The sequence below is a fragment of the Dipodomys spectabilis genome, unplaced genomic scaffold, assembly GCF_019054845.1.
Source record: "Dipodomys spectabilis isolate Male_0828 unplaced genomic scaffold, ASM1905484v1 ptg000495l, whole genome shotgun sequence".
Taxonomy (NCBI): Eukaryota; Metazoa; Chordata; class Mammalia; order Rodentia; family Heteromyidae; genus Dipodomys; species Dipodomys spectabilis.
In genome coordinates, this window is record NW_024871172.1 from 87,076 (window position 1) to 113,973 (window position 26,898).

The window sequence follows — 26,898 nt, forward strand, 5'->3', positions numbered from 1 at the left end:
TCTTTTGCTTAAGGCTAGTACTCTACCACTTTGTACCACAGTGCTGTTTCCTGTTTTTGAGTGGTTAATTGGAGATAAGAATCTCAAGGGGACTTTTCTGCCTGGGCTGGCTTCAAACTGCCATCCTTAGATCTCAGCCTCCTGAGTAGTTAGGATTACTGAATGAGTCACTGGTGCCTGGCTGGATCTTGTTTTTTGCTTCTCTACTTCTTTTGATTGGGGAATTGAGTCCATTAACGTTTAAGGTTATTATGGAGAGATGTGTCATGTTTCCTGACATTTTCTTGATTTCCTGTTTTTTGCTTTCTTCTTCTGGTGCTTACTAGTCTTCTAGTGATTTTTTGTCTAATGTGTTTTTCTTGACTTTGATTGTTTTCTTCACATTGTATGCTTCCCTTTAGTATTCTTTGTAATGGTGGTTTAGTGTTCATGAATTCCTTTCTAATTTATTCTTTTTGTCCCTGAATCTGGCATAAGCACTTGGCGGGGAGCCTGGCTGGGTTGCTCTTTGACATTTGTTGGGAACTTGCTTATGCCTGGTATGTGGTCAGTTTCAGAAACGTTCCATGCACAGCTGAAAGAGTGAAGTGTTAGTGCTTCCTGGGCACAGTGTTCTACACACCCACAAGATACAACTATGCCAGTTGGGTTACAGTCTTCTGCCACCACAAATGTTAAATCTCCTTTCTCCGCTGACTTGGATCCCTTGTGTTCTGTATTATGAGGTTGTGCACCAGGTCTGGAGTCCTTTTGTTCTCTCTGTTGAAGAGCCCTCTTCCAGCATTGGCAGAGCTGCCTGACTTTCCCATTCATGGTTTTCTGAATTTCCTTATGTTATTGTTTTCTTTTTGTTTTTGGAGATTGAACCTAAGGTCTTACAAATGCTAAATAAGGAAACACTCTCCCATTGAGCTGCATTCCCTTATGTCTGAGATATGTTTAACAGCGTATGAAGTCATGCATCACTCAGTAAGGGAGATATGTACTAAGGCATGTATCCTGTGAACATTGTAGAGTAATCTTACTTAACTAGAAGAGCCAGAATGTGGTCCTAGGGACTGCCATCTTTCTGGATCTTTAAAAATCTTACCTCACCACCTCTGTTTTAGCTAGACCATCTATTTATATTTAATAATTATACTGTATTTGAACTTATTTTTAACCACCTTACTTTTATACCTCCTGTTATTTTATAGATGCGTTGCTTTCTTTTTCTTCCTTTCTTGACCCTTTTGACTATTTTTCCTTTTTTTCTTCACTGTAGATTAAAATTTGGTCACTTGTTTCCCATAGTGTTTGTCCTGGATATTTTAGCATGTCCAATTCAGTTAGCAAAATCTAAATTTAGCCAGGTAAAGTGATACATGCCTATAATTCCTGCACTCTCAGCATGCGAGGCAGGAGTGACAAGCTCCAGGCTAGACTGGACTCATAAGGAGTCCCTGCAAAAAACAAAACAAACGAAAAGCAAAATAATACATCTAAAATTGATCTAGTGTGTGCCCTCCCCAATGCTCAGTCTTAGGACCCCAAGTCTGACTCTCTTGGCAGCACCATCACCAGGTTTATACCAGTCTGACTTCAGGGGACCAAACTGCAGTTAAGGCTTCTCTTGGGCCCATGGGCAGGATGGTGACTTTCTTTCCAGCCTGCTGAAAACTCTCCTAGGTCTGGCTCCGGGATTTCTCCTCAGGGATTATTCCCTCCCCTGCCTTCCTCAAGTGATAAATGAAGAAGCCAGCTGCAGGGACCTGTCCCTCAGAGACCTGGCTACTGCAAGTGGTCCCCACTCTTCTCCGGGGTCACAGTTGTACTTGGTGGATTTGTCAGCTTACACTGGTTTCTCAAGTTTGGTAGCAGCTCCTTCTCATTTTTCTCAGAGAGTGGTTGAACCTTCTAGCTCATCCTTCTGACAATGTAATTAGTCTCTCCAAAAACACTGGACTTCAGTCTAAGAGTGTAGCAGAGCTCCAACCAAAGTTGACTTCACCTTCCCAGCCCTCTTTTTTTTTTTTTTTTGGGGGGGGGGGTGGTCTGGTCGTGGGGCCTGAACTCTGGCCTGGGCACTGTCCCTCAGCTCTTTAGCTCAAGGCTAGCGCTCTACCACTTGAGCCACAGCGCCACTTGCGGCTCTTTTCTTTTTCTTATGTGGTGCTGAGGAATTGAACCCAGGGGCCTCATGAATGTGAGGCAAGCGCTCTACCACTGAGCCACCTTCCCAGCCCTCTTCTGGCTCTTTCTAGTTCTTCTCTGTTGGTAATGGCAGGGTGCTATTACTTTTAGAAGTCTCTCCATCTCTTATCATCTGCTGTAGTTTAGCCTGAGGCAAGTTTGAAGGTTGCCCAGTGGGGGGGGGTGGTGTCTGGCAGAGGTCTCCCAAGAGTGAGCTCACTGTGAAGTATAAAGACAGGTTTCTTAGCTGCATATGCAGTTTTCTGGAACCACCATGAGTAACTGGAAATTACTTTCCTAGTTGTGGGTGTTTGGGTCTCCATCTTCTCTGTTTTCTGTTTGTATCCCTGACCTCATTATTTTCCCCCTGTACTCTATGCAATCGATGTTTCTTTTTCTTTTTCTGTGGAGTAGATTATTTTCAAAAAGACCCTCAATGATTAGCTAGCAGTCTTTCTGACTGAACCATCCTCTCCATACTTCTGTAAAGGATGAGCATCCTGAGCCACCTGCTAAACTGACTCTGCCATGCCTTTGCCTCGACTGTGGTTTTATCCATTAAGAGAGCTAGAAATGAGCTTTAGCCAGGTGCTGGTGGCTCATGCCACTAATCCTAGCTACTCAGGAGGCTGAGATCTTTTTTTGGTCAATTGTGGTGCCTAAACTCTGGGCCTGGGCGCTGTCCCTCAGCCTTTCAGCTCAAGGAGAGAGCTCTCTACCACTTGAGCCACAGCATCACTTCTGGCTTTTTCTGCTTATGTGGTGCTGAGGAATTGAACCCAGGATCTCATGCGTACAAGGCAAGCACTCTACCATTGAGCCACCTTCCCAGCCCTAAATGTGTGGGGTTTTTTTGGTTGTTGTTGTTGGTCATGGGTCTTGAACTCTGGGCCTGGGCGCTGTCCCTTAGCTCTTCAGCTCAAAGCAAGTGCTCCACCACTTGAGCCACAGCACCACTTACTTCCCTGTGAGAATCTTATCTCCAATTAACTACCAGAAAGAAAAGGAAAGAAATGAACTCTAGACCTGTGGTCCCTTACTTTTACCCCTTGCTTTCTCCAGCAAGCAGGGACCTGGAAAGGTTATGGCCAATTACTATACAGGTAGTTGGTGCCTGGAGCAGACATTTCTAAAAAGCACAGTTCAAGGCTAATGCTCTACCACTTGAGCCACAGCGATACTTCCAGTTTTCTGGTGGTTAATTAGAGACAAGAGTCTCATGGACTTCCCTGCCTAGGCTGGCTTTTATCCTTGATCTGTGATCCTCAGATCTCAGCCTCCTTAGTAGCTAGGATTATGGACATGAGCCATCAACACCCTGCTCCAGTTGATATTTTTTTATGCTTGTCTAGTATCCTCCCTGAGTGGCTTACCTGTTTTTTTTTTCTGCTCTTGAAAATTAGCATGCTTTGCATTTAGGAAATGTCTGTGTCCTTTGAGCCATGAGGCTGCTGAGGTACTTGGAGAAGATGGATGGTTTCTATCAGAAAACATAGACATTGGCTAGGAACCTCCCTGACCAGCCCTTTAGTTAGCTCAGAAGATGTGCACGGACACCCCAGATCACTTCTGAAGGCTGAAGAACTGCACCACGGTACTGCAAGGCATTGGGACTGCTACCATGGTAGTAGCCAGGGCTACCCTGTAGGGTATACCTTTGTAAAGCAGGCCTTGAGGGCTTCAGGTGGTAACCAGAGCTTCCTTGGGATGGTTTCTATTCCTGGCATTTTCAGGTATTGCTCAGTTTTCCAGGAAGAGAGTAGAAAGGTCTGTGATGACAGTCTTGGCCTTTTCCACTCAGCCCACCCCAGATCACAATGGCTACCTTGGTAGATTTAGCCAGTAGAGGCTTACTGGTTTGTACCATGTCTTTCCTGCCCTGTGATCATCATTGGTTCCTGTATCCTCTGTGGAGACAAATGCATGGCACTACAAGCAAGGCATGCAGCCCACCTAGTAGCTGGCTCCTCAACACAGGGGCCACCAGCCCTGGAGATGGCGCGGGTGGGAGGACATTGTCTTGTGGGTGCTGCTGGCGTCAGGAGCCAGATTGCTGTTTCTGGGCATGTTCTCCAAACAGACCCTGTCAGGAGTAGCACAGAGCGTCCTCTGTTCCAGAGCTCTGCGTAGGAAGTTGGAATCAAGAACCTCATTCGCCTACTCATGACCGGAACTTTCTGCAGTGAGAGGCGGGAGGAGCAGCAGCCATCGCAGGGGTGGGGACCCACGGGAGGCTCTGGTGCTGGTACAGGGGTTAAGCCTGTGCCCTTTGCTTGCCTTTGAGCTCAGAGTGTGCAGTGGCCAGGCCCTGTACCTGGGAACCGGACCAGGGACAGGCCCTAGGGCAGAGTGCTATATCTGTTACCCACCAGGTGTCCTGGGATGTGCACACACCATTGACCTTGGCTACTGTCTGCTTCTCAGACAGGTGGGGCTGCAGGGCTGTATAGGACTGTGCACTTCATGGTTATGCAAAACGTGGTTGGCACCCTGCAGAAAGCGGCCCTTATCTCATGATGCAGGTCATTCACACCTGTAGGTTGCCCCTGTGCTGTGTGTTAGGCATCCTTCAAGATGCCGGGCAGTAGGATCTACAGGACAACTACTGTCATTTTTTGTTGTTGTTAGTTGTGGGCCCTGAACTCTGGGCCTGGGCACTGTTCCTCAGCTCTTCAGCTCAGGCTAGAACTCTACAACTTGAGCCACAGCGCCACTTCCAGCTTTTTCTGCTTAGGTGGTGCTGAGGAATCGAACCCAGGGCCTCATGGATGCAAGGCAAGCACTCTACCACTGAGCCACCTTCCCAGCTCTCATTTAGCTTTTTATTTTTAGGGGGCCGGTGAACTCAGAACCTGAGTGCTGTCTGAGCTTTTTTGCTCAAGGCTAGCACTCTATCACTTTGAGCCACAGTGCCACTTCAAAAGCATATGTTTCAGATGCTTCCATGCTGTGCCCATAAGAAGCAGCATCAGCAGGTCAGGTGCTTCAGCCTGGAGTGCTACTACCCAGACAGGCATGTGATACCTTCCTTAGAAAACAAGTGAGAATGCCGGGCGCCGGTGGCTCACGCCTGTAATCCTAGCTTCTCAAGAGCTGAGATCTGAGGATCATGGTTCAAAGCCAGCCCAGGCAGGAAAGTCTGTGAAACTCTTATCTTCAATAAACCACCAGAAAACTGCAAGTGGCGCTGTGGCTCAAGTGGTAGAGCACTTGCCTTGAGCTGAAGAGCTGAGGGATAGTGCTTAGGCCCAGAGTTCAAGCCCCACGACCGACAAAAAAAACAACAACAAAAAACAAGTGAGAGCTGGGCACAGGTGGCTCACACCTGTCATCCTAGCTGCTCAGGAGGCTGAGATCTGAGCATCATGGTTTGAAGCCAGCCAGTGCAGGAAACTCCGTGATTTTACTTTTTTTTTTTGGTTTGGGTTTTTTTTTTAACTGTATTTTTTTTTTGTCTTTTCTTTTTTGGTACTGGGGATCGAACCCAGGACGTTGCACTTGCTAGGCAAGCGCTTTGCCACTGAGCTACATCCCAGCCCTCCGTGATACTCTTATCTCCAATAAACTACTCAAAAAAGCCAGAAGTGGTGCTGTGGCTCAAGTGGTAGAGTGCTCACCTTGAGCAAAAAAAGCTCAGGCACAAAGAGTAGAATGCAATCATGGTTTGGGAGGGACTTGAACAAAGTAAAACAATGGGATTTAACAAAGGATTCCATGTAGGGGGAGAAGAAAGGCCCTAGAAGGTTTGTTTTGGTTGGTTTGTTGTTTTGGGACAGTTTCCTTACTGTCTATGTGAGCACTTATTTCCCAAGCTGGCCTTGAATTCATGATCCTCCTGCCTGAGCCTCCTGAAAGCTGGTATTACACATGTGTACCACCATGCCCAGCAGTTTCTAAATTTTCATGTTGAGTGAATGAATGATGCCAGCCAACTTTTATCTCCAACTGTCAGTACCACAGACTATGAAATACTATTTTACCTTCTAATACCAACAATAATGACCCCTCTCCCTGTGTAGTCATTGTAAATGTTCTTTGTGAGGATCTTTTTCAGTTACTATGCCACCGAAATGGAAAAAAAAAAACCACAACTTCCAAAGTAAAAAGGATGATGGATGATATCTCATGAATGACTAGTTGTAAAATTATTAAAATATTATGTACAAAAAAAAAGCTCAGGCACAATGCCCAGGTCCATAGTTCAAGTCCCAGACTGGCCAAAAAAAACGAAAGCGAGTGAAAGACGGGCCAAAGGCTCATCCATATAATTCTAGTTATTCAGGAAGCCCAGATCTGATAATCAAGGCTCAAAGTCAGCTCAGGCAGGAATGTCCATGGGATGACATTTTCAGTTAACCAGCAGGAAAAATCAAATAACTAGCTGGAGGTGTGGTTCAAGAGGTAGAGTATCAACCATAAACTAAAAGTCAAACTAGAGTAAGAGGCTCTAAGTTCAAGGCCTTAAACACTGATATTGGTGCGAGTATGTATGTTGCATGCGTGCGCACACGCACACACATACACACACACACACACACACACACAAGAAAGGGCATGCATGCATAGAAGCAAGGGTTCATATTAGATTATAAAACCAAGTTCTTCTGTTTCTGTTCTTCTTTGTCTTTTCATCATCCTTCCTTTATTTATTTTATTTTTTATTTTTTTGGCCAGTCCTGGGGCTTGAACTCTGGGCCTGGGTACTGTCTTTGAGCTGCTCTTGCTTGAGGTGAGTGCTCTACTTGAGCCACTGTGCCACTTTGTTTTTGTTTTTGTTTTTTTTAGTTTATTGGAGACAAGTGTCTCCTGGACTTTCCTGCCTGGGTTGGCTTCGAGCTATAATCCTCAAATCTCAGCCTCCTGAGTAGCTAGGATTATAGGCATGAGTGCCTGCACCCAGCTCCTCCCTTTTATTTTCCAGAGACTACTTGGTTTACTTTCACTAAAGGTTTAACGCAGCGTATATACATAAGCAAGTGTTTAGCCAAGCACAAGAACTTTGTATTGTTGTATATGTAATACCACGAATATATTTGTATGATGGGATTGAGGGCCGTGAACATCTAGGCCTCAAGGAATGACTGACTAGACCAAAGAGAGCTGTACTTGTATAACTCCCTCATTAGCAGGCCTTGGAATTGCTGGGTCAACAGATGTCAGCACCACAGCCTTCGTAGTAGGTGACCAACATCACTGCCAACGGAGTGCTGCCATGGGTCAGACTCTGGGAGATTTAGAAAGTTCTGTATCCAGATTGGAAAAACAAAAGGATTCTCTAGCAGAGGTAGTACTCTAACACAGGCATGGCCTACACTTAGTACTCTTAAAAAAGGAGGTTTACAAGACTAGAGAAACAAAGGACCTCCACTCACCTGGTCAATCATTACCAAATGACCCCATTCTTCTAACCACATATGTGGTATATATGGAGGCACATTGGAGGGAAACTGGGAGGAGGACACAGAACCAGAGGGAAACCATACCAGGGGAAAACATACAACAGTTGTACCCATCAACTGCACTGGACATTGATCAAAATGAACTAAGCCACTCAAGGGCAGTGATGGGAGAGAGGAAATGAGAGAGAAAGAGGGAACAGCTGACACTAAGCAAAAGGAAAGTAATGTACATATCACCCAATATGGAAGAAATAACTTGTCAAAGCTCATAGAACTCATAAACTTTATAGACCACAATAAAGACAATTTGCCCCATGAATGTTAGAATGTGTTTTGACTTTAACTAAGTATCACTATCCCACAGTACTGTGAAATTTGTGAAATTTATGTAATCACTTAATCACAATAAAAAATTGCTAAAAAAAAAAAGGTTTATACATGGCCTTAGGAGAAGCCTGCTGCTTTTTGTTTGTTTTGGTCATGGGGCTTGAACTTTGGGCATGGGCACTTCCCCTCAGCTCTTCAGCTCAAGGCAAGCACTCTACCACTTGAGTCACAGCGGCACTTCTGGTTTTTCAACATTTAATTGGAGTTAAGAGTTTCACAGACTTTCTTGCCTGGGTTGGCTTTGAACCATGATCCTCGGATCTCAGCCTGCTGAGTAGCTAGTATTACAGGCATCAGCACCCGGCAAGCCTGCTGCTTTTATTCAAGCCAATCTGGTATAATTAGAGACACTTTAGCCAAAGTAAGAGAGGACCTGCGTGCCTGCGAGGACAACCAGCAACAATCCTCAAGCAGGTATGGAAGCTTATTCAACTAGAAGCCGTGGCTAACGACTCTTATGTCTGCCTAGCAGGGCCTCTAGTATTAATTTGAATAGCTCTGACAGTGGGACCATGCCTGATAAATGCATTAATTAAATATATAAAGGACTTTATATATGTTCAGTAAAATTGATGGTCCTCCAGTCCCAATTCTTGCCCTTAACTGAGGCCTCCCCAGAATCAAAGATTTGATTCAGGTAAAAACAAAAGGGAGGAAATGTTGTGATAGGGGAGAATAAGGATAAACTATAATATTTGATTTAGATTATATAAAATAGGTTCTAGCATGCTAAAATTTAAAGTCCCTGCTTATTAAAAATTGATAATTTTGGAATGTAATTGTAACTGCTTTTGTAATTTTTTATTTTTTAATTATTTTTATTGAGATTAAGTGATTGCATAAATTTCACAAATTTCACAGTATTGTGGGATAGTGGTACTTAAAGTCACAAACACATTTTAACCTTCACAAGGCAAATTGTCATTATCATGGCCTATAATGTTTGTGAATTCTATGCAGCTCCTCTTTTAAAAAATTATTGTTATCATAGAGGTACAGAGGAATTACAATTACATGAATCAGGTAATGAGTACATTTCCTTTTGCAAATAACTTCTGTTCCTTTACTCCCAGTTCCTCCCATCTCCACCCACCAGCTGTATAGCTCACTTTCACCAGTGTCCAGTAAGTTCCACTGCTGCACTTTTTCACCCTTTTCCCTCAAGTTCTGTACCTTCCCCCTCAACCCTCCTAAAGATATACACCTGAATACAGGAAGATAAAATAACAAAAAATAAAAATATTAAAAAAGGTCTCTTGTTTCCATATTTTGGAGTTCATTTCCAGATATATATATATATATATGTATATATATACACATATACACACATACATACATACATATATATAATTTTATCAGCATCCTTTTTTTTTTTTGATTGTGGGGCTTGAACTCTGGGCCTGGGCGCTGTCCCTCAGCTCTTCAGCTCAAGGCAAGAGCTCTACCGCTTGAGCCACAGCGCCACTTCCAGCTTTTTCTGTGCATGTAGTACTGAGGAATCAAACCCAGGGCTTCATGCATGCTAGGTAAGCACTCTACCACTAAGCCATGTTCCCAGACCTTGTTTTGTTTTTTTGGAGACAGGATCTCACTAATGGGCCATCTGAGTCAAACTCTTGTTCCTGCCACAGCATCTCCAGTGGTGGTATTATGTACGTGTGCCTTATACCTAGCTTCTTTTCAACTTTCATACCATTTGGAGTTGTTTTCTTTTTCCTCTAAATTGAATCTTCCTCTGTGTGTGTGAGCGCGCGCGCGTGCACGCACGCGCATGCGTGTGCGGGACACACACACCAGTGCTGAAGCTTGAACTCAGGGCTAAGGTTATGTCCCTTAGATTTTTCATTCAAGGCTGGTACTACTACTTGAGCCACAGCTCCACTTCTGGCTTTTTGGTGGTTAATTGGAGGGAAGAGTCTTGCAGATTTTCCTGCCTTGGTTTTGAACCCCTATCCTCAGATCTTAGCTCCTGCGTAGCTGGGGTTACAGTCAGGAGCATAGTGAGGTAGTTGGGCTCCTGTATTTGTAGTGCCAGCTGGGCTCCCTGTGCTAGCTCTGAGTAGTGTTGTCAACCTTTTCCTAACACCCCCTTTTCCCTCTCACTGCCCCCTCCCCCCAGCAAATGACAGGTGAGATGAAAAGCCAGTATGTCATTCAAAAGAGGGCTTCTATGAAAACAACTTTAAAACAGTTTGTTGACTGAGCTGCTACCCGGCACTGAGGACTGTGTGAGCACAAGACATTGTTTTTCTATGAGTTTCAAATAGTCCTCTTACAAAAAGGCTTAATAAGAAAAGTGCTCTTGGGCTGGGAAGGTGGCTCAATGGTAGAGTGCTTGCCTTGCATGCATGAGGCCCTGGGTTTGATTCCTTAGCACCACATAAGCAGAAAAAGTCAGAAGTGGCACTGTGACTCAAGGAGTAGAGCACTAGCCTTGAGCTGAGGGACAGTGCTCAGGCCCAGAGTTCAGGCCCCACGACCAACAAAAGAAAGAAAAGAAAAAAGTGCTCTGTCTACATGCTGTACGCCTGTTTTTGTTCTTCAGAGAGCTCAAGTCTTGTGTCCTGATGTCTGAGGCCACCACACGAACCCTCCCTGTAAAGACCTCACATCTTCACCTGGGATTGTTCCCATGTCACGGGGTCCTATGGGAGGCAGTTTAGTGACGGAAAGTCCACTCTGGTAGGGTCTGCAAAAGTACACAAGCTTCTCCCACCCTGGAGAGGGATTGGGGTTTGGACTGGAAGAGGTTGAGCAAGTAACCATCAGCCCAAGACACTCGGTGGTGGATAAGGCAAGCACTGGAAAGGCTCAGACTGTAGTTGCTGAGCTACCCCTCTTTATTTCTCTCTCATAGTGTCTACTTATGGGTTGTATCCCTTCATGATTTTTTTTTTTTTGGTCCGGTTGTGGGGCCTGAAATCTGGGCCTGGGCGCTGTCCCTCAGCTCTTCAGCTCAAGGCTAGCGCTCTACCACTGAGCCACCTTCCCAGCCCTCCTTTCATGATTTGTAGACAAACCAGGACCCTTTGGTGGCCTATCCAGACTTCTGTTGTAGACAGGAGCCGAGCTGTCAGTTGAATTTGTATGCTAGAACTGTCATGTACACACATGTAAACAGACATAAATCCTTGTATGTGCCAACAAAGTAGCTGCAGCCACACACTCCTTTCTGGGTGGGGTATAGTCTGAGATCCTTTCCTTTTCTTAGGAAAGTTTTAGAAACTGGTCCTAATGGGCAGTATTGTTCCTATGACTAAGCCACTGGTCAGATAACAGAGCTAGATGCATTGCAGCTGTCTCTTGTGGAAGGAAAGAGTCTGGGAGAGCAGATTGTCAAAGGTAGTGGATGTTGCCAGAAACACTGTGCTGCTTGCAGGGGCTACACTGTGCCCAAACAGGCCAGAGGCGTGGGGCAGGGAGAATAGGCCATTGTGTGCCCAGAGCACAGACGAGCTTTCAGAGTGTGAACCAGTTCATTGTGCAGGTCTTGGAAAGATGGCTTGGGAAGGACCTTAAGCCTTGTGGAAATGCCGGCTGAGCAGAGGCACATTCCTCCTAATTCCTTTTTGAAACTCACTGAAATGAACAAAAAGAATGAAAAATGGGGAACAAAAGCTCATCCAGAATTTGAGAGCAACCACAACCCAAGAACGTATGGTTGACAGATAGGAAAGAGAGGCTGCTGACAGTTCTAGTTTATAAGGCCTGGCTCTCGTAGAGCCATGCTTGGAAGAGTGTAGTCTCACCGGCTTACACCTACAATCCTAGTTGCTCAGGAGGCTGAGGCCTCCTGAAGATGTAGATTTGAAGCTAACCTGGGCTTTAGAAAAGTCTTTAGAGACCTCATTTATAGTTAACCCACAAAATGTACTGTTGGATGTTGGTGGCTCGCACCTGTAATCCTAGCTACTCAGGAGGTTGAGATCTGAGGATTGTGACTCTCAAAGGCAGGCTGCTAGATTCCATCTCCAAAAACAAGCAAAAAAGGGCTAGAGATTAACTCAAGTGATAGCAGTCCAGCCCAGCAGGCTTGAGGCCCTAGTTCTTACGAAATAAATGGAACTAAATTAAAAACCAAAAACAGTATCTAGAAAGTTGGCAGTTATTGGGTAATGTATTTTTATATAAGCTATGATTTGAAGAAGATGCCAAAAGAAAAACTAGAAAGCTTTTGAATGGAATTAAATGAAAATAACAGTACTTTGAGATTGGGCAATGTGTCATGGAAGCTGTGTCTTGGGAAATTTCAACAGGAAACACATTAACTAGATTGAAAAACTGTGCATGTGCGCACACGCATGCATGCACAAGCACATGTATACCAGTATTGGGGCTTGAACTCAGGGCTTCACACTCTGACTTCGATTTTTTGCCCAAGGCTGGCACTACACCACTTAAACCACAACTCCACTTACAGGTTTTATATGCTTAATTGGAAATAGAGTCTGAAGATTTTTCTGCCTGAGCTAGTTTTAAACCTTGATCCACAGATCTCATCTTCTTGAGTAGCTAGGATTACAGGTGTGAGATGCTTGCCTGGTTCCTAAACTGCTTTTTGTTTAAAGGTGCAAGTCACTAAACCCTACTTCCATCTTAAACTAGAAAAAAAAGGAGATAATAAAGACCATGGTGAGAATTGGCAGAAAATTTAATTTAAAAAGCTTTGAAAGCTGGGCACTGGTGGCTCAAGCCTATAATCCTAGTTACTCAGGCAGCTGAGAGCTGAGGGTCACAGTTTGAAGCTAGGCAGGAAAGTCTGTGAGAGTCTTATCTCCAATAAGCCACCAGAAAACGGGAAGTGGCGCTGTGGCTCAACCTGGCTGAGCACTCGCCTTGAGTGAAATTGCTCAGGGATAGCACTTGGACCAAAAAAACAAAACAAAATTGATGAGGAACGTGAAAAAATGTAAATTCCCAATATTAGGAATAAGGGACATGGGGTAGCTGCAGTGCTGATTGTAAGCTGATAGCACAGAGAAGGTGCTCGGTAAGTAACACGAAACCCCTAAGTTCTTTGTACGACATGAATCACCAGGGCTTACTTGAAGAAACGTTGAAACCTGCTTATCTCTAGTCTTATTAAATAAATTCAGTTTTTAATTAAGAGTTGTTTTTTTTTGTCGGTCATAGGGCTTGAACTCTGGTCCTGGGTGCTGTCTCTGAGCTCTTCAGCTCAAGGCTAGCGCTCTACCACTTGAGTCACAGTGCTACTTCTGGTTTTCTAGTGGTTTATTGGAGATAAGAGTCTCACAGACGTTCTTGCCCCAGCTGGCTTTGAACTGTGATCCTCAGATCTCAGCCTCCTGAGTAGCTAGGATTATAGGCGTGAGCCACCGGCATCTGACTAAGAAGCATTCTTTAAAGAAAATGCATGCCATGGGCTAGGAAGGTGGCTCAGTGGTAGAGCGCTTGCCTTGCATGCCTGAGGCCCTGGGTTCGATTCCTCAGCACCACGAAAAAAGCCAGAAGTGGCGCTGTGGCTCAAGTGGTAGAGCACTAGCCTTGAGCTGAAGAGCTGAGGGACAGCGCCCAGGCCCAGAGTTCAGGCCCCACGACTGGACCCCCCCCAAAAAAAGAAAGAAAATGCATGCGTAGATGGCTTTATTGTTGTATTCTACAAACATTTTTACAATTTTACTTTATTGTTGTTATAGAGGTGAGTACAGAGAGGTTACATCTGCATGAGTCAGGTAATAATACACCTCCTTTCGTACTGTGTCAACTGTTTCCTCACATTCTCTCCCTCCCTCCCATCTCCACCCACGAGTTGTGTAGTTCACATTCATCAGTGTCTAGTGTGCTCCACTGCTGCACTTTTTCACCCTTTCCCCTCAGATTTTGTGCCCTCCCTTGTCTTCCCACAGATAAGCACATGAATACACTGTATGTAAGGTAAAGAATAAAGAATCACCAGAAAAAGAAAAAAATTATAGTCTTTTGTTTCTATATCTTAGTTCATTTTAGTATGTATATTACTTTATATAAAGTAATACATACTTCAGCGTTGTACCTTTGTGATTCTTTCCTGAGACTACCCTCTTTTGGTATCACTGTATGTGAATATCTGGAAGCCTGTGTAATTTGTCATATCCCAGTGAATTTCAGATCTAACTTCTGCATATCAGAGAGAACATGTACTGTTTGTGTCTCTGATCTTGGCTCACTTTACTTAACATGATTTGTTCTACCCATTTCCCTGCAAATTATATTATTTTATTCTTTCTAACAGCTGTGTCAAATTCCATTGTATATAGGTACCACAGTTTTTGGATCCACTCATTCTGAGCTGTTTCCATATCTTGGCTATTGTGAATAATGTGGCATTGAATATGGATGTGCAGGTGTCCTGATCATATTCTGTCTACCAAACATTTAAGGAAAAAAGTGCTGGGCTGGGAAGGTGGCTCAGTGATAGAGTGCTTGCTTGCCTTGCATGCATGAGGCCCTGGGTTTGATTCCTCAACATCACATAAGCAGAAAAAAAGCTGGAAGTGGTACTGTGGCACAAGTGATAGAGCGCTAGCGTTGAGCTGAAGAGCTCAGGGACGGCGCCCAGGCCCAGAGTTCAGCCCCCACGACCGACACTCAGACACACACAAAAGCTAGCAACTCTAAACTTAAATTCCAAGAAAACTTACAAGAAAGAATACTGCCCAACTCACTCTTATCATGCCAGTATTGCCCCAACACTAAGGCCAAATGAGACATTACAAGAAGAAATACACACACACACACACATACACACACACACACACACACGCCAGTCTTACATACAAGTACACAATTCTTAAAATAATTAGCTGCTGAGCAGAATGCTGGTGGCTCTTGCCTGTAATTCTAGCTACTCAGGAGGCAGAGATCTGAAGATGGTAATTCAAAGCCAACCTAGACAGAAAAGCCGAGTTGTCTCATCTCCAGTTAAGCACCATAAAATCTGATAGTGGAGCTATGGTTCAAGTTGGTAGAGCGTTAGCCTTGAGCAAAAGAACTCAGGGACAGTACCCAAGCTCTGAGTTCAAGTCCCACAACTGACAAAATTAAAAATGCTGGGGCTGGGAAGGTGGCTCAGTGGTAGAGCGCTTGCCTTGCATGCATGAAGCCCTGGGTTCGATTCCTCAGCACCACATAATCAAAAAGAAAAAAGCCGGAAGTGGCGCTGTGGCTCAAGTGGTAGAGCGCTAGCCTTGAGCTGATGAGCTGAGGGACAGCGCCCAGTCCCAGAGTTCAGGCCCCATGACTGGACCGCCCCCCAAAAATTAAAAATGCTTTGAAGTACAGGAGTACAATTTGCTAAATGTGAGATCTCAACACTAAAAGTACCAAAAAATAACAACTACTACTGGAAGAAAGCAGACCTAACATCTGGGGAGATATGAGCTGATAAGTCTTGGTGATCAGCTGTTGGTATTCTTCATCTGCCCAAAGGTTCACCCGGGCTACTCAGGGTCTCAAAGACAGCCATAGAGCCTAGAAACTAATTCTGAAATTCATAAGGAAATGCAAAGATGCTAAAAGTAATCAAATCAAGCAAATGAAGATGAGTTTAAGGGATAACACTGCCTTAGACGCAGGACACACAGGGTCACTACGTTGTCCTGGCCAGAGACAACTATCTGAGGTAATGCTGGGTCAGGTCTACAACGGTAAGCGGGATCTGGGCTGCCCAGCTTGAAAGGCTGACTAGAGAGGCATAAGTACGAATGGTGATTTGGCTTCCTTTTAGGCTGTGCTAGGTAACTTGTAAGTTTTTCAGAATTCCATTAAAATTTTTGGACTTTTTTTTTCTTGTAATGTTTGAAGACAAAATGGAAGGTAACCTGTCTTTCTCTTGAACAAACGAGAAGTTAGGAACATTTGAGTTCTTGTTCAAAAACAGTGTTCTTAGCCCTTTGCATTTGCGTAAATAGTTATTTGGATATTTAAGTGGCAGCAAGGAGAAGCTTGAAACATTTCTCCCAGGAGGCATTCTGTGCTTTCTGGGAGGTAAAAGAACTGGGTGGGGCTGGGAAGGTGGCTCCCTGGTAGAGTGCTTGCTTCCCATGCATGAGGCCCTGGGTTCCATTCCTGAGCACCACATAAGCAGAAAAAGCCGGAAGTGGTGCTATGGCTCTAGTGGTAGAGCGCTAGCCTTGAGCTGAAGAGCTGACAGACAACACCCAGGTCCAGAATTCAGGCCTCACAATAGACAGAAGAAAAGAATTGGGTGGACTTGGGTTAGATTTGTGACTGGCCTCAGTACCTTCTTGTCTTGCTCTCCATGGTTGCCTATGCCCTCACCTAGTGCTTTGAACCCCTTCAAATTTCCTGTTAGTATCCATGGGATGTCTTCCTACTTGGGAGGACAAAGTCCTGATACCTGCCAGGGATGGGCTGGAGCAGGAAGGAGGCCATGGGAGGGAAAGCCCGTGTATGCAGCCCTGTATAAGTAGCACCCTGCTGCAGACAGTGGGCCATTCCCCTTACTGGCTGATCAGGAATCCACTGGTTCTGATACTTGACAACTGCAGCTACTGTTACCTGATTTTGAACTTTATATGAAGGGGAACCGCGTGGTATATGTACAGTTGTGTCTGCCTTCTTGTTCCCATCCTCAAGTTTGGAAAGCATACCTATTGCTGATGCTTGCTTCTCAATAGATGTGACATGCTTCTAGTAATGTCATGATGGTTTCTAAGAGCTCAGGGAGCTGCTTCATGAGAATATCCTGGGTTTACATTGTGTGTGTTTGGTGTTAGCATTTGATAGTACAAGTATCACATTACACTGTTGTTGCTGAGTGTCTCCTTGCTGAGGAGTGAAGCTGAGTGCATCTCTAGGATTGTCTGTTTTCTGCCCTTCTCATTTATTTGTAGAGATTTTTTTTTTTTTTAATGTTATAAGAGTGGCTCTTTGTCAGGGTGAACACACCGTGCTTTGTTCATATTTCATGTAGAGTATAGTTCCCAGTGTATGTTTGTCAGTTTTTTTCTTTGAAACAGGGTCTCCCTGTGTAGCCAGGCAGGTTTCAAATTTATGACCCTCCTACTTCCCAGGTGCTGAGATTACAAGTATTCACAATGCCCAAGTGCCATTATCACTGCTTTTTTTTTTTCCTGTTACCACTTTTTTTTTGGGGGGGGGAAGGGGGTTGGTCATACGAGCTGAACTCTGGGCCTGGGCGCTGTCCCTCAGCGCTTCAGCTCAAGGCTAGTGCTCTACTACTTAGCCACAGCACCACTTCCAGCTTTTCTGCTTATGTGGTGCTAAGGAATTGAACCCAGGGCCTTATGCATGCCAGGCAAGCACTCTACCACTGAACCACCTTCCCAGCCCCCTGTTATCACTCTGTTTCTGTTTGCATGTTTGTGTGTGTGTGTGTGTGTGAGAGAGAGAGAGAGAGAGAGAGAGAAAGAGAGAGAGAGAGAGAGAGAGCGCTGAGAAGAGGAAGAAAAGAAGGAGATCAGGCCCTAAGTGCTATCCCTGAGCTTTTTTGTGTGTGTGCCAGTCCTGGGGCCTGAACTCAGGGACATCACTTAGCCTTGGTAGCTAAGATTATAGGCATGAGCCATTAGCACCTGACTTTGTGTGGGGGGATGTATGAGTGTGTTTTAAATTAAAAAAAAAAAAAAAAACAACTGTCTTGTAGCTGGGCACTGTTGGCTCACGCCTGTAATCCTGAGATCTGAGGATTGTGGTTCAAAGCCAGCCTGGGCAGGAAAAGCTGTGAAACTCATATCTCTAATAAACCACCAAAAAACCAGAAATAGCGCTATGGCTCAAGTGGTAGAGTGCTCTCCTTGAGCTGAAGAGCTCAGGGACAGTGCCCAGGCCCAGAGTTAAAGCCCCACGACTGACCAAAAAAAGAAAACAAAAACAAAAACTTTTGTGAGCTGGGAAGGTGGCTCAGTGGTAGAATGCTTGCCTTGCATGAGGCCCTGGGTTCGATTCCTCTGTACCACATAAGAAAAAAAACCCAAAAAGTGGAGGTATGACTCAATGGTAGAACATTAGCTTTCAGCTAATGAGACAGTTCCCAGGCCCTGAGTTCAAACCTCAGGATTGGCACACACATGCATGTGCATGCGCATATACACACACACCTCAAACTGTCTTGTATTGTTTTTAACATTCAAAACTACAATTTAGGGCTGGGAAGGTGGCTCAGTGGTAGAGCGCTTGCCTTGCATGCATGAGGCCCTGGATTCAATTCTTCAGCACCACATAAGCAGAAAAAGCCGGAAGTGGCACTGTGGCTCAAGTGGTAGAGCACTAGCCTTGAGCTGAAGAGCTGGGGGACAGTCCCGAGGCCCAGAGTTCAGGCCCCAGGACTGGCAAAAAACAAAACAAAACAAAACTATAATTTATTGAAAATTAGTTTTGTGTCTTATATGAACATAGGCCCAAGGTTTAGTTCGCACATGTATATGTGGCAGGTGTAGCACATCTGTGAAAGGCTGTCCCTTATCACAGGTCAAGAGATGTACATGTGCCTGGCATGTTCCTGGGTGTTCGTTGTATGTCCACATAGTGACTACTAGGCATGTACAATGTCCTGAGTTGAAGGCCTAAGTGTAAATAACATGTGCAAATGAGGGTAATCTGGCCCAGGTGGCCCAATGCACCCCTAACTCTGCAGTTTCTAACATATATATGTATTTGCCTGGCCTACATAAAATGCTGCACAGCTGACCACCAAGTTGTCCTATTGCTCAGAAATGGCAGGCCGGAGCAGCAATCCTGGGAGGAGGGCTTCCTACTCAGGTCAGCTGCTGAGTGATAAAGATGGGTGAAGTTGTTGCTGAAATCATACCAGTTTCCAAGTCAGCTGCTTTTCCTTTTTCTTTTTTTTTCTCCAAAACATATTTTACTTTATTTTTTTTATTATTGTGAAAATACTGTACAGAGGGGTTACAATTACATGGGCAAGATAATGAGTACATTTCTTATCAAGCATTGTAGCATCCTCCTTTGTTTCCCCTTCCCATCCTGCTTTTCCTTTTTCTAGTGCAGCCCTTTCCTGAAGTCTGATGCTGGAGGAGGCATCCTCAGAATCCTCTGAAGTCAGTTTACGTTGGTGCACTTGAAGCAAATGGCAATGTCCCAGACACAGGACTACGAATGCAGGAGCCACCATATTGATGGGCAGGACCCCAGGATTCCAGGATCCAGCACCAGGTAAGGGAGTACTGTCCACTCCTGGTAAGGTGTCCAGGCCTTGGGAATAGAAGGGAAGGGTTCTTCTCAAAGAAGACATCATGGATTAGGGTTCTCCCAGCCCCACACTGCAGCTACCACCTACATGGACCTTCTCACAGGGCCTTACCAGTAGTTGGGCCTCTTCTGCAATTTCCACATACCCAAGGCAGTCCCTCACCACAGGGATGTCTGCCAGAGGCCAGCATGTCCATGGTCCTTTGAGGACCTTGAGGCTGGGGCTCCTGTGCTGGACCAGATACTTTGACCTCTCTGTGTATTCCATCCATGTGGATGATGGAAGCCATAGCTCCTTATTTTTATTTTCCTAATTTTGAACTCTCTCTGGACATAATTCCATGTTTACAGAAAAGCTGCCAAAATAAGAATGTGCTAAGTGCCGGGCGCCTGTGGATCACTCCTGTAATCCTAGCTACTCAGGAGGCTGAAATTTGAGGATCCCGCTTCAAAGCCAGCCCAGGCAGGGAAGTCCCTGAGACTCTTTTTTTTTTTTGGGGGGGGGGGGGGTCTGGTCGTGGGGCCTGAACTCTGGGCCTGGGCACTGTCCCTCAGCTCTTCAACTCAAGGCTAGCGCTCTACCACTTGAGCCACAGTGCCACTTCCGGCCTCTTTTTTTTCTGCTTATGTGGTACTGAGAAATCGAACCCAGGCCCTCATGCATGCAAGGCAAGCGCTCTACCACTGAGCCACCTTCCCAGCCCCTCCTGAGACTCTTATCTCCAATAAACCACTCAGAAAACCAGAAGTGGCGCTGTAGTTCAAGCAGTATAGTGATAGCCTTGAGCTACAGAGCTTAGGGACAGCGCCCAGGTCCAGAGTTCAGGCCCACAACCAACCAAACAAACAAAAAACAACAGTAAAAGGATACAAGGATACATAGCTGAACTTATGAACTGTGATAGGCCTTCCTTACCTAATTTTGCATTCATGTTAAAACCTGCCAGCAGGGTTTGCTGCTTGTTATACCCTGTGCTCCATATGAGCTCTACAGACCATGACCATTACAAGTGCATAAGTTTAATGGAAACTGCATCTTTAAAACGGTAATGTCTGACCTGAGCCCATGGGTCACCTATGACCCTATCTACTCAAGAAGAGGTGGGGCAGGAGGTCAAGAGTGGGAAGTCAGCCCTGAGAAAGTCATAGAGGCTCTATTTAAAAATGAAAGGCTGAGTGACAGCGGCCATTAAGGTCTTGCCTGGCACATATGAAGCCCTGGGCACAAGATCCAGTACTGCAAAACAAGCAAGAGAACATTTTAAAAGCTGAGCCTCGGGCTGGGAAGGTGGCTCAGTGGTAGAGCGCTTGCCTTGTATGCTCGAAGCCCTGGGTTCGATTCCTCAGCACCACATAAGCAAAAAGAAAAAAAGCTGGAAGTAGCGCTGTGGCTCAAGTGGTAGAGCGCTAGCCTTGAGCTGAAGAGCTGAGGGACAGCGCCCAGGCCCAGAGTTCAGGCCCCATGACTGGACCAAAAAAAAAAAAAAAAAAAAAGCTGAGCCTGGCACAGATGGTTCACAGATATAACCCTAACTACTTAGGAGATTTAGATCTGAGAATCATGATTTGAAGCTAGCCCAGACAGAAAAATCCTTGAGACTCTTATATCCAATTAACAAGTAAAAAGCCAAAGTGAGCAAGGTACCTGTAGCTCACACCTGTAATCCTAGCTATTTGGGAGGCTGAAATCTGAGGATCACAGTTGAAAGCCAACCTAGGGAAGGACAGTCTCTGAAACTCTTATCTCCAGCAAACTACTCAGAAAAAGCCCAAAGTGGTGCTGTGGCTCCAAGTTGTAGACTTGATCACAGAGAGGCTCTGGGACAGTGTCTGGGCTCTGAGTTTAAGCCCTAGGACTGGCAAAACACACACACACACCCAAAAAAAAAACCACACACACATACACAAAACAAACAACAACCGTGTACTGTTTGACTTTTTTTTTTTTTTTTTTGGGTCCGGTCATGGGGCCTGAACTCTGGGCCTGGGCGCTGTCCCTCAGCTCTTCAGCTCAAGGCTAGTGCTCTACTTGAGCCACAGCGCCACTTCCGGCTTTTTTCTTATGTGGTGCTGAGGAATCGAACCCAGGGCCTCAGGCATGCAAGGCAAGCGCTCTACCACTGAGCCAACTTCCCAGCCCCTGTTTTACTTTTTTTTTTTTTGCCAGTCCTGGGGCTTGAACTCAGGGCCTGGGCACTGTCCTTGAGCTTCATTTGCTCAAGGCTAGCACTCTACCACTTGAGCCACAGCGCCACTTCTGACTTTTTCTGTTTATGTGGTACTGAGGAATTGAACTAGAGCTCCATGAATACTAGGCAAGCACTCTACCACTAAGCCACATTCCAGCCCATGCACTGTTTATAAAAAAAATATTGTCCCATTTATGCCTTCCATTTTTCCCAATCACAAAAATAATCCTGTGGGGGAGGAAGTATATATATATATATATATATATATATATATATATATATATATATATATATATATATATATACATACACACACACACATACACACATATTCCTAGCTACTCAGGAGGCAGAGATTTGAGAATTATGGTTCAAAACCAACCCAGGCAGGAAACACCACGAGACTTCTATCTGCAATGAGCTACCAAAAAAGCCAGAAATAGAGCTATGGCTCAAGTGTTAAAGCACTAGCCTTGAGACAAAAAAGCTCAGGGACAGCACCCAGGCCCAGAGTTCAACCCCCATGACTGTTACCAAAAGAAAAAATAATACAAGTAATCTTATGAGCAAGTTGAAAAATACAGTAAAAATTACTACACATGCACACACACACACACACACACACACACACACACACACACACACACACACACACACACACACACACACACACACACACACACACACACACACACACACACACACACAACACCAACCCTACTGGCCCAGCACAGAATTCACAACAGGACCCCCACTGGAAGTCGTAAGAGTGAAATCGTAGCGCTGGGCCTGCATGCAGGAAGGGTGGTTTGAACTTCTTAGCCTCTACCCTTGACGTTAGCATCCATGACCCTCCACTTAGTGGGCAGCACATAGCTGCAGATTAAAGCGTCTCCTCACAAATGCCAACTGCAGAAGTTGGTGGTGTTCTAATGGGGAGATCTGGTAGTAATCCCTTGACCAGGTAGTCCAACTGACTGTCCCTGTGACCTTTCACCTGCCCCATTTGCCAGTTTTGCCAAGCTACGTTGTTCTTCACAGAGTTGAGGGAAGCAGGTCTGAGCCTGGCATCTGTGGGAGGAGGCAAGGGAGAGTTCTGGCAAAAGGGTTCGTTGAAGAAATCATTGCCCCATCAGATGGCTTTCCACGGGTGAAGAATGACATGGGCCCTTGTGAAATGGAGGACAGGACAGTTACACTCAGTGATCCTGCTTCCTGACTAGCCCCTCTCTGTTACAACTAAGAGGCTACTTCCCGGGTCATGTCACATGTCGTCTCCTCCTCTTTTTCCTCCTCGCCCTCCCTCTCTTTCCTCTCCTCCTCTTCTCCTCTTTCCTCTTCTCTTTCCTCTTCTGTTTTCCTCTTGTGCTTCCATTCAGGTTTAATTCACTGCTTCTCTGTCTGGCTTTGGGACAAGTTGCTCACAGCCTCCTTGCTACACAGGGCTCCCAGTCCCACCAACATTCCCCAACACAGTCCCTTCTGCTTGGGGCACCCTGGCAGGACCAGAGACACTGAAGCCTACAGGGATGCTGCCTGATACCGTAACAGTGGTGCCCTACCGCAGCACAGCCTGAGCTGGCCACTGGTGGTTCACACCTGTAGTCCTAGCTACTCAGGAGGCTAAGATCTGAGGATGGCAGTTTGAAGCCAACCTGGGAAGGAAAGTCCACGAGATCCTTATCTCCAATTAATCACGGTGAAGCTATAGCTTAAGTGGTAGAGTGCCAGCCTTGAACAAAAAAGCTAAGGAACAGTGCCAAGTCCTTGAGTTCAAACCTTGGTACTAGCACAAAAAGAAAGGAAGGTAGGAAGGGAAAGAAAGAACAAATAGGAAAGGAAAGAGAAAAAGATGAGGAACCATGGGTTCATGAGAGCATTTGTTTTCAAAGCAACCTTGTCCAGGGCCACTTTAGCTTGGTAAAAGCCAGGGATGGCTTTTACTGTCCTGGCAGAACTGTGGGAGTATCACCACCAAGCCAGCTCCTGCCTCCTCTTCCGTTCTCCTAAGCTCTTACCCTGGCAACAAATGGAACCAGCCCAGTGATAGACCAGGCCCATGGAAGAATGATGCACAGCGCAGCAGGATGGGGGCAGAGTCCACACCGAGGGCACTGTGCACCTTTAAAGGGTTTCTTTTCTGGAATGTATATTTTTAAAAAATGTTACCCCAGGCTGGGAAGGTGGCTCAGTGGTAGAGTGCTTGTCTAACATGCATGAAGCCCTGGGTTCAATTCCTCAGCACCAGATAAAGAGAAAAGACCAGAAGGGGCGCTGTGGTTCGAATGGTAGAGCACTAGCCTTGAGCAAAAAGAAGCTCAAGGACAGTGCCCAAACCCTGAGTTCAAACCCTGGGACTGGTAAACATCAAAAAAAGTTAACCTGATATCATACATACCTTTGTTAAAATGGTCTTGTGGGACATGTGTTAATTTATTTATTTATTTATTATTTATTTATTTTTGTCAGTTGTGGGGCTTGAACTCGGCCTGGGTGCTGTCCCTCAGCTCTTCAGCTCAAGGTAAGCGCTCTACCACTTGAGCCACAGCACCACTTCCAGTTTTCTGGTGATTTATTGGAGATAAGAGTCTCTCGGATTTTCCTGCCCAGGCTGGCTTTGAACTGTGATCCTCAGATCTCAGCCTCCTGAGTAGCTAGGATTACAGGCGTGAGCCACCAGCACCCAGCTTGCATTGCTTTTAACTAAAAAATGTTACAAAGCTGTAGGAAGGGTTGGAGGCATGGCTCAGTTGGTAGAGCGCTAACCAAAAAACCAAAGCATCGCGTACCATGTTCAAGTCCCAGCTTCAGACTTTAAAAAAAAAAATGCTAGACAAGGAGACTTAGGGATCCTTGAGGCTGAGTCAGGTGTCCCGTTGTACTCAAGGTACTAGGAGCCAGAAGCCCCAGTCCCTGCAATACAAAGACTTGGTGCTCTTGCTAGGGTGGCTGCAGCCTGGGATGGGTAGATGCCAGTGCGAAGGGAGGGCAGGGTCCTGGCTGACTGACACTTGTGTCCCCACAGGCTGGAGTGGGTAGAGATCATCGAGCCACGCACCCGCGAGCGCATGTATGCCAATCTGGTCACTGGTGAGTGTGTGTGGGACCCACCCGCCGGCGTGCGCATCAAACGCACCAGCGAGGACCAGTGGTGGGAGCTCTTTGACCCCAACACATCACGCTTCTACTACTACAGCGCTGCTTCGCAGCGCACTGTATGGCACCGCCCACAGAACTGCGACATCATCCCGCTAGCCAAGCTACAGACACTGAAGCAGAGCACCGAGTCCCCTCGCGTCTCTGCGGACAGCAGCCCTGGGCGAGGCAGCCGGGATGGCAGCACAGGGTCCTCGCTGGAGCCAGAGCCTGCCGCTGCCGCTGAGAGGGTGCAGGAGCCGCAGGCCAGGGCCGGTCGGCCAGCCACCTTGGGGACCGCAAAGGAAGAGAGCAGCAGGTGAGGAGGCTGGGCCAGTGAAAATAGGCAGGGCTAGGCAGAGCAGGGCAGGATGGATTGGTGGGCCTGAATGTGGGTGCAAGCAGTGCTCTCTGCCACTTAGTTTCTTAGTAAGGACTGTGTCCAGTAATCAAGATGATTTTCAGATCTTTATGCTAGAATGCCCTTTTGCTGCTGGATGGCCTCAAGTCAGTAACGCTGCTAGTTCCCAGGCCACCCAACTGACTTCCATTTCCCCTAGTTCACATTGTGATTAACCACTGTTTAGGGTTAGGAGCTAATTAGTTGGTCAGAACCTGTAAAGTGAAGGAAGGCCAGGGAGAAAAATACTCTGGCAGTTCTGCCTTTCCTGGGCTTAGCCAGGGATCCATGAGGACCCTGACTATACTGGGACCACCTGTGCTTAAACCCTACTGATTGTCCTGGGTCCCCCAACAGAGAAATGCTGCTGTCAGTCTTGTTACATAGGTGAAGGCAGTGAGGTTTGGACAGATGACCTTGTCCACGTGGTCAGGAAGGTCAGATGGACGGGCTGTGATGAGAGTCCTTGGCCAGCCATACCCCAGTGTCAGGAGGTTTTTTCCTGCACAGTGGTTGGTGTTATACCCTTATGGAACCAAGACTGTAATGTGTACCTTGCCTGGAAACACCTTCAGCTGTCTCTCTGTGACATTAGTACCAATCATCTTGCTGTTTTATCCATGATTATCTCCATGAGGATGCTGTGGCTGAGCGCCTGTGTGGAGAACAAGGGGGAGGAATCAGAATAAGTGCTGATGCAGCTCAGACATAGGGAGATGGGCGTGGAGACCAGGAAGGTGGTTGATGCAGCCCTGAGCCACATGTGAGCTGCATGAGGGGCTTCCAAGAGAAGAGTTCTCCCCTCTTAGGGGCAGCAGGGCACCCTGGCCATGGGTGAGGTAGGTTAGATTGTATCTGATTCACACCTTGAGGCTCATTTGTTCCTGCTGAGAGTAACGGAGGAGGAGCCCAGAATGGAAGCGGGCCTGTGGGGCAGCCACCACAAAGGTGAACATAGTTGTCTATGCAGTGCGAGAGGGCTGGACAGATGGGGCTCCATTTGGAATATAGACAGCTAGCTGGGTACGCGTGAGGAGTGAGGTCGATATGGATGTGGACATAACGTGAAGTGTGACCTTTGGTAATTGTCAGCAGAGAGTAGGGCTTCTGTTCATGGGAATTGGGGAGCCCCCTGCCCTCAGAAATGAGAAGTGGTCAGAGTGCAGTAAGGGTGCCATGGCTTGAGGAGGAGGCAGGGAGGGGGTGGAAAGGGGCATGTCTGTGCCTTGACGAAGCTAGAGTCACCTGAGGTCTTCTGAGATCACAGACATGTTGTGAACCAGCCATTCCAGTGTATGAGTCCCAGCCCTGCGTCAGGCCTGGCCTCATCACGCAGCGAGCAGACCCCCAGCTGCAGAGCGCAGTGCTCCGGGGACTCAGATAAGTATGGTTCTGGATGGCAGCAAGACTAGTAGATCCCACAATGTGGTCAGAAGGACGGTACGTACAACGATCAATACCTGGTCTATCTTGAGCTAATAACAGGTCAGGTACATTCTTGGTGCTGATGGTCCAGAGTCCAAGTATAAAGTGCCCCTATGTGGTAACAAGGTTCTCTCTCTGTAGTTTGCTGAGAAACTGTCAAGAAAACTAACCAGGGCCACACAAGGGCAATTGTAGTGATCACAAGTCAAGATGAGCCAGGCAGAGCTGGGAAGGGGGCTCAGTGATAGAGCACTTGCCTTGCATGTGTGAGGTCCTGGGTTCCATTCCTCAGCACCACATAAGCAGAAAAAGCCAGAAGTGGCGCTGTGGCAGAGCGCTAGCCTTGAGCTGAAGATCTGAGGGACAGCACCCAGGCCCAGAGTTCAGGCCCCACGACTGACAAAAAAAAAAAAAAAGATGAGCCAGGCTCCAGTGGCTCCCATCTCAGGAGGCTGAGACATGGAAGATCACAGTTTGAAGCCAGTCTGGGAAGAAAAGTCTGTGAGACTCCATCTCCAATTAACCAGCAAAATACTGGACTGAGAATGGCTCAAGTGGTAGAGCCCTAGTGGTGAGCAAGAAAACTGAGGGAGAATAC

The 26,898-nt window shown here is 46.2% G+C and overlaps 1 protein-coding gene across 3 annotated transcripts in view; it reads left to right on the forward strand.

Moving 5' to 3' along the window:
- The window catches only part of Arhgap39 (Rho GTPase activating protein 39), an 89,319-nt gene that overhangs the window by 29,028 nt on the left and 33,393 nt on the right, over nt 1–26,898 (forward strand). For 2 of the 3 annotated variants that reach the window (XM_042669470.1, XM_042669472.1), the window contains exons 2-3: nt 18,946–19,115; nt 24,366–24,794. In XM_042669470.1, coding sequence (XP_042525404.1) covers nt 19,030–19,115; nt 24,366–24,794 — 515 coding nt within the window. In that variant the 5' untranslated portion in view covers nt 18,946–19,029. The remainder of the gene's footprint in view (nt 1–18,945; nt 19,116–24,365; nt 24,795–26,898) is intronic. The other variant, XM_042669471.1, reaches the window with a different exon arrangement.